The 8,453-nt window shown below is 33.3% G+C and overlaps 1 protein-coding gene across 2 annotated transcripts in view; it reads left to right on the plus strand.

Annotated features, from left to right (window-relative positions):
* LOC149194566 (Guanylate-binding family protein) overlaps positions 1–3,773 on the plus strand; it is a 92,416-nt gene extending 88,643 nt beyond the window's left edge. For both annotated transcript variants that reach the window (XM_089405117.1, XM_089405118.1), the window contains 9 exons: positions 44–145; positions 272–457; positions 555–644; positions 727–861; positions 963–1,085; positions 1,227–1,312; positions 1,483–2,095; positions 2,317–2,394; positions 2,489–3,773. In XM_089405117.1, the coding sequence (XP_089261243.1) occupies positions 44–145; positions 272–457; positions 555–644; positions 727–861; positions 963–1,085; positions 1,227–1,312; positions 1,483–2,095; positions 2,317–2,394; positions 2,489–3,532 (2,457 nt within the window). In that variant the 3' untranslated portion in view covers positions 3,533–3,773. The remainder of the gene's footprint in view (positions 1–43; positions 146–271; positions 458–554; positions 645–726; positions 862–962; positions 1,086–1,226; positions 1,313–1,482; positions 2,096–2,316; positions 2,395–2,488) is intronic.
* The last annotated feature ends 4,680 nt before the right edge of the window (positions 3,774–8,453 follow it).

The raw sequence follows: 8,453 nt of genomic DNA on the forward strand, positions 1-8,453 counted from the left end.
GTGACTAAAAGGAACCCATTTTAATGTGATATTTTTGTTATAGATTCGTGAGTCTATTCGAGCTCTCTTTCCTGAACGGGACTGCTTCACTCTAGTACGCCCATTAAACAATGAGAAAGATCTCCAGCGGCTTGATCAGATTTCTGTAAGGCACTGTTCCTTAAGAATATGTCTCATTGTTTCTTGATAATTCTTGAGCCTATAATATAACATTCGGTATTGTGAAATGGATAATTTCATCATTGGCAACTAACCATGCTCTCTTCAATAGATGGAGAAACTGCGGCCAGAATTTCGAGCTGGTCTGGATGCATTGACAAAGTTTGTTCTTGAAAGAACAAGGCCAAAGCAAGTTGGAGCAACAGTTATGACTGGTCCTATACTTGCAGGGCTTACACAATCATTTCTGGATGCTCTTAATGCAGGAGCTGTGCCAACAATTGCAACTTCCTGGCAGGTTAGCATAACGTATTACTTTCATGTTTGGTCTGCTGTTTCATTTGGTGCTTTCTGCACATATCCTACAGTTTGAATGATTGTTTAAGCCATGGCAGAGTGTGGAGGAAGCTGAGTGTAGGAGAGCTTATGATTCTGCCATTGAAGCATACATGGGGACCTTCGATCAATCAAAACAACCTGAAGAGGTGACTTTTTTATTTAAAAGTTTGCAAATTTCAAGCATAATAGGCTGTGTGCATACCAGCATGTTGAACTTGGGCTCTGCAGGTTGCTTTACAAGAAGCACACGAGTCAGCATTACATAAGGCTTTAGCTGTTTTTAACAGCAGTGCGGTGGGAGCTGGTGCCGCAAGACAGAAGTATGAGAAGATGGTTCAAAGTACCTTGAAAAAACAATTTGAGGTAAGGATGATGGATTGTTGGAAATGCTTCAGTTCTCAAATAACCTTGGTTATATACCCTTATATAACCTTAGCACTAATTTCTACACCAATGTTATGCAGGAGTTTAAGCGAAGTGCCTTTAGGGAGGCTGAGCTGAAGTGCACAAGTATTCTTCAAAATATGGACAAGAAGTTGCGTTCTGCTTGCTATGCGTCGGATGCAAAAATTGATCAAGTTTTAAAGGTATGTTCGGCAAAAATATCATGATATTTCCGATATTCGTGAATATATCAGTGATATTGTCATCACTGATAAAAACAAATGAAAAAGTTTACTGATTGAAGTAACATGTTTACCAGCTGAAATATTGATATCTATTTTCAGGTTTTAGGTGACCTTGTGTCGGAGTATGAATCCACATCTTCTGGTCCTTACAAATGGAATAAACTTGCTAACTTTCTACAACAAAGGTACGTACTACGAACCTTTGTCGTCTGCGTTTTCAATACAATGGCTTCCCCTCTGTTTGTATACATTAATTACGCCTCATTATTGATAACCCTTGTAAGTTTTAAAGTTCCAAGTTAACAGATAGTGATTTTTTTTTAACAAAGTTGTACTTTCAATCATGTTTGTCCAGTTTGGAAGGTCCCATATTTGACCTCACGAAGAGGCTTGCGGATCAGAGTTCATCTGAAAAGGCTGCTCTCCAGTTAAAGTACCGTTCAGTTGAGGATAAGTTAGCATTGATGGGAAAGCAACTGGAGATCAGTCAAAAGCATGGGGGTGATTATTTGAAAAGATACGAGGATGCTATTTCAGACAAAAAGAAGATTTCTGATGAATATGCAGCTAGATTGGCTAATATGCAAAGCAAATATAGCTCATTAGAAGAAAAATATGCTAATGTGTGTGAAGTTTTGGATTCAGCAAGGAAGGAAGCTTCTGAATTGAAGAAGAAGTATGACCAATCTATAGTTAAGCAACAAATTGAAAAAGAGCAGATTGATGCAGAAATGGCCTCGCTAAAGACAAGGTGTAGTTCTGCTGAAGCAAGGTTGAGTGCTGCCCGTGAACAAGTTGAATCGGCCAAGGAGGAGGCACTTGAATGGAGGCGTAAGCATGATCTCGCGGTGAAAGAATCTCAAACATCATTACAAAGGGCTACATCACTTCATGAGCGTGCTAGCAAGCAAGCACAGCTAAGAGAGGATACCCTAAGAGCAGAGTTTTCAGCCACCATAGCACAAAAGGTGAGTCATGATGATTTTGAGTGTGAAGTTTGGATAGATGTGATAGGATGTATAGGTAGTTTGATTGAGTCCAAGTCCATTGTTAGGGATTGTTTGAGATTTGGTTCAGTTTAATACAAAAAGTATAGATGTTAGTCTTTTGGTACAGATTGAATATTCTTTTGGCAAAATTTTGATGTGCAGGGAGATACTAATTTTTCTTCTTATTTTTCTTTTTTCAGGAGAATGAAGTCAAGGATTCTCTCGCAAGGCTTGAAAATGCCGAGCATCGTCTAGGCGCATTAAACCTACAATTAAAGGTTTGATTTTTATGGCTTCTGTGGGTCTGCCAACAAATTTTGCATGAATTTGTCCACATGGGAAGTTGCTTATGATATGCTGGTATGTGTACAGGGACAAGAAAATAAACTAAGGGCTCAAGAATTGGACATTGTCACACTGAAGGCAGAAGTAAAGGATTTACAAGAGAAACTGGAAGCTGCTAAAGCCACAGCTCAGTCAGCAGAGAAGGAAGCCAAGATATTAGAACAAGAGAAATCTCACTTGGAGCAAAGGTTTGCAACAGATTTCAAAAGATTTGAGGAAGCAGATGAAAGGTGCAGGGCTGCAGAAAAGGAAGCCAAGCGAGCTGTTGAGGTGGCAGAGAAAGCTCGTGACGAGGCAGCTTTAGCACAACATGAAAAATCAGAAATTCAGAGATTGGCCATGGAAAGATTAGCTGCAATTGAAAGATCAGAAAGGCATATAGAAGCACTGGAGAGGGAAAAGGCTGATTTGTTACATGAAGTCGACAGAATCAGAAGATCTGAACAGGAGGCAGTGTCCAAGGTTTCAACTTTAGAAGCAAGGGTTGATGAACGGGAGCGAGAGATGGAGGAGCTTCTTCAGTCGACAAATGAACAAAGAGCGAGCACTGTCCAAGTTCTTGAGAGTCTTTTAGGTAGTGAAAGGACAGCTAGAGCGGAAGCTAATGCTAGAGCTGAGGCACTTTCTCTGCAACTTCAGGCCACACAAGGAAAACTGGATGCTCTTCAACAGGAGTTGACTTCTGTCCGACTGAATGAAACAGCTTTAGATAACAAATTAAAGACTACTTCTCGGAGTAAAAGAATGAGATCTGAAGAATGTGCTGGGGTGGACTCAGTGCAAGATATGGACATTGAAGTGGAGACTGTTAGGCAAAGAAAGAAAAGGAATACAACCAGTGAAAATGGATACAGCCCTGTGACGATGCCGGCAGAGGGAGGTTCAGTGATCAGGCCAGATGATGACAATGACTCCAGTGAAATGAAAGAACCACAAGATTATCTCAAATTCACAGTTCAGAAACTTAAACAGGAGCTTACAAAGCATGGATATGCTGCAGAACTTTTACAACTAAGAACTCCTACCAAAAAGGACATAGTTGCATTGTATGAAAAATATGTTAAACCTTAGGTTTCTTGAAGCATTTAATTTTGTTTGTTTTTTTGTCTAAGTGTGACATCTATCTATACTATTAAATGTGACCTCCGTTCACATTTCAAGCAAATATTATATTGGAAAGCTATGAGTGGCCGGCGGTTGGGTTCTAGTCCGAGTTACTTGCATCAACCCCGCAAGCCTGTAATTATGATTTTTTTTAAATGTATGACTAATAGGGTTTCTTACAGATACACATCCGAGTTACTTGCATCAACCCCGCAACCCTGTAATTATGATTTTTTTTAAATGTATGACTAATAGGGTTTCTTACAGATACACAGGTTCTGAATAGGGTGATGGACAAACTGTCTGCCACAGTTAATTCCAGCCTCGCCAATAAACAGTTTTTGCTAAGTCTGCAGGGTTTAAGTTGCAATTTGTTTATATATATATATATATATATATGAATATGATGAAACCCCGTCTAGATTTTGGGTGTTTGTAGGTATGGCTCTACCATAATTCAATGGTTCTGTCCATTTGCAGTTTATTCTTCTCTAGAAAGAGAATAATTCGATGATCCTTCCTTTCAAGGTATCCTTGGAACCCTTTACAGAGTTCGTCCTGACGGTTAAAATCCAGAGTTCCATGTCGAGGATTTATCAAGAATCGTATTTAATGTCATTACTTTTTAGTTAGGGTTCGATGGTCGAAACCCCTTACTATTATTTTTTTTATAAATTTTCCAGAGTTTGTCCCTCGCATTTCAATCTGACTGATATAAAAATTGTTTCTAGGGTCAAGGAGTTATGCAACCTACGACTTCTTGTAGAAGATAATCTATATATATGAATTAATACCTTTCCATTTTCTGCTAATAATCATAGAGAATTAAGGTCAAGTTTATCTATATTACTGGCCACTCTAATTGTTTGTGGAAATGCTCCATCTATGTGAGGAATTTACATTTTCTATATGTGTGATGTTGGAATATAACGCCTCTGTTTACCACTGACATTCTCACAAATTTATGGAATTCTGATGCCCATTTATGCTTTTACTTGTTTCAAACAGTTTTCTCAAATTTCTTAAATATTATGTTGCTAGTTTAATTAAGAACAAGTTTCCTTCTTGTAGAATAACGTTTGAATGTAATTTATGGTATCTTCTTATAGTCTTTCAAATGCTTCTCCCTGTAAGAAGAGTTTGAGCCATTACAGTGTTGAATTAGTTCTTTATTTCAGTTCTCATTGCCATATACCAGTATAATGTGAAATATTGTTTATGTTAATTCTGGATAAATTCAGGGTTTTGTTTATATTATGCTCTCCATTGTCTATTTTGGAATTTGATAGTAACTTTGTCTTAATGATCACATGTTGTAGCTCTTTGATATCTCCCACGAGGGTTTCATATTCTTCTTTTTCAAGTTTCCACTCATTACAGATAGCTTCTCTTGATATTAGACTATCTGGTCATCGGGTCACTATCTGAGGGCCAGACTAACCTGTGCTGATAGAAAAATACCTTAACTTGGGTGATGGATCATTTGGTTGATAGATACACACCATATTATATCACTAAATATTTAAAACATATGATTTTTTTTTTTTGTGCAGGAAAGAAATCAATCCCTCAATCTTCCCCATATTCTTCCCATGCACCTGTAATATATAAAATTTTCCCTTGTTATATCAGTGTGCCTGACTGTCAATTTCATATAGACTTTCAAAACCATGTTTCTATACCTGACGTGGACGGGACACTTTCAAGGAACCATGGATAATGTGACTATTATCTTGTACTTCAAGTCACATTTTAGGTGCAATGCTCGTACTAGAAATGCCATAAAACATCAAGCCACTGAACAAAGAGTAATCAAATATAAAGCTTACAAACCCCATTTCTTGACTTTGGTGCAATACATCATCCTCTCAGAAAAGATAAGCTTCTATGTCCTCTATAGAAAAAAGAACATATCCTGAATATTTCCTATAGTGTAAGTGCATAGGCTATAAAATGATATATTTTTCATGTTATTTCAATGTGTTTAGCCTTTTCTTACATAAAAGGATCCTATCTCAACTTTAACAAAAGTGGAGTGGGTGCATACATCAATGAAGATCTACAGATGTTGCATGCATTCCCCCTTCAGTAAATTACTGCTCAACTCCATATCACACAATTTAGTCAAAACCATTCTTTCTAAAAATTTAAACCCGCAGTGCCATGAAACTGCTAGGCTTCACCACATATTTGGGGCCATGTGGTACCGTGGAGGAGGAAGAAAGTTGTAGACAAGAAAAAAAAAGGGTTCTCTGAAACAAGCTGAGCGTCTATTGTTTATGAGACCCCGTTTCAACCCTACGTGGAATAAAGTGTCTAGCTTTGGGTCTTGAAACTAAGAAGTTCTTCAGTTAAAATCATTGTCCATCTGTTACATCCCATATAATTACTTCCATGTGAGAGAAAAATGAATTCAAAAGAACATTCGCTTAATTTTTCCTAGGTCTCATGCCCACTATTTTCTCAGCAGGTACCACTCAAAAAAATATGATAATATGCTACAGTGAAGCATTAGGTGAGATTTTTGTTATATCCTGCCCAATTATGTACTATAAAAACCAAATCATTGTAATGAATGTCTGATTTGATTGGATTTAATTGTATAGGAGAGACATCATTTCCCTCTTTATAAATAATTGAAATGTGTTGTGCTGTTGAAAACAATTGACTCTAGTTTGTTTGTGTTGTTGAATTGTAGAACTAAATTAAAGATGAGGTTAGTCTTCATTTGTTTCTTAGATTAAGTTATCATGAAGAATTTATGTTTGTGTTTTCCAAATTAAGTTAGCATGAAGAATTTTTTGTTTAACCTTGTAACATAAATGAAAGTTTCCACATTTTGCAAATGGTTGTTTGAGAAATATTGATAGTAAAATTGTGAAAATCTTGATTAGCATTTTAAAATTCTATATTTTGAATGTAAGATTTACAGTTTTTTTTATTACAATTTTTTTATGCTAGAAATGAATAATTTTTTTTTTTGTCAATCATTACTTTGAATGTAATTAAATTTATTGAGTTCTAAAATATATAAATAAAAAATTATTAGTATTTGTGTTAATAAAATCTTTTTGAAATTATGTAGTTGATTTCAAATTCTAAAATTTAGTTGAGCTTAGAATTTAGTTATGAGCATGCATTTAACAATAAGCTTTATTTTTGACAAGATGATCTTCCCAAATCTTCTATTCCTTCTGTTTATCTTTATCTTTTCACATTTAGCAGAAGTTGCTAGTATAAATTTAGTGAGATTTACATTGCTTGATTGGTGTAAAAATAGTTTGATATTAAGTTATTCATTCAAATTTCATAAAGAGTGATTAAAAGTGAAAGGATCAAGGCATAAATTTAATAAACTATCTAATGTCATAGCACTGTGGCCCTGATCTTAGAGTTATATGTCTTCTTTCAAGAATATTTGAGAATTTTAATGAAAGAATTAATTCTTGAATTGATAAAGGGCGATTCGGTCAAATAAAAATGAAATAAAAATTATATATATATATATATATATATTAGATTCATGTTAACACCAGTTCAGAGGAATCAAATATCATGAAGTGCAAAACTTTCCTTAATTTTTCATTCAAAAAAGAGGTTTATACCTTGAGAGATTTAATCCCTCTAGCTTCTTGTTAAATTCAAAGGATCTAGAGTAATTATCCTACCATGAGATATAAATTAATTTATTTGTGTATAGTCTCATTAAATTTTATATTTTGGGAGGAGTTGAAAATGTAAACTTATAATAAACACTGAAATATATTATAATAATATAAAATGTTTTAATAATTCACAAACATCAAGTTAACTATTTTATTTGACAATAGGCATGTTTGTTTTGCAATAAGACTTGAAAATTTTTAATTTAATTATCTTAGGTGGTTGACAGAGATTTAAACTCCATAAATATTTTTAGTATTATACACAAATCAAACGCTGAAATTTATTTCCAAAGTAGTTATGCATTTTTATTTATTTACAAAGTAGTTCTGTCCTTTTTGACTTTTTATTTGAATTCAATAATTAAAAAAATATCATATTATGTTCTGAAATTAGTTATGGTTTTTTGGGCATGGGGTATTGATAAACCATGGGATAGGTCCATGGCATTATAACCAAGCCAGAGTAATAATTTCTATAATATAGTGGAGGTTAATCTCAATGGTTAAGAATCTTGTTACATTTTTTTTAAATGCATATATTTAAAATTTATATAATAATTTTTTTATATCATTAATAATTATTATTGTTATCTTTAATTATTATTGTTTTTTAAGTCTCACCACTTGAAAAACTATTTTGATGTTTATTATAAATTGATGTTTAGTGACATTTACAACCTATGTAATTTATATTGACAAATAATATTTAAGTATTTTTTTATTATTTTGGAACGAAATTTCTAGAATTTTCATTATTTAAAATATAAAAAATTATGGATAATCCATATTTAATACTATAAAAATATGTATTATCTTATTCATAAAATTAAAGATTTGCAAACTATTTTTGCTTTTGAAATCTTATTCATTGTTTATGAATTTTTTAACATTATATAAATTAAAAATCTAATTAATTAAATAACACATGATTTTTTATAACTATCCACATTTTTAACCATTCCATAAATATTACTATATTTACTTAACCATTTAATTAATATAATTATATTAATTTTATAATTTTCAAAATCACCATTTCAATTTTTAATGAAAAATATAAAAATTTTAATTTAAAAACAAACACCACCACGTATGGATTTTTTTGCCCTGCTTTTATTCTAATAAAAAATAATATTTAATCAAATTTGATATATTATTAAAGTAAGTAGGGTGAATCACATAAATATTATGATAACTATTTTAATTTATACACCATTATTGTC

Source organism: Pinus tabuliformis, chromosome 2_2 (genome assembly GCF_031772625.1).
Source record: "Pinus tabuliformis cultivar Carrire ecotype Pingquan chromosome 2_2, CPIR1, whole genome shotgun sequence".
NCBI lineage: Eukaryota > Viridiplantae > Streptophyta > Pinopsida > Pinales > Pinaceae > Pinus > Pinus tabuliformis.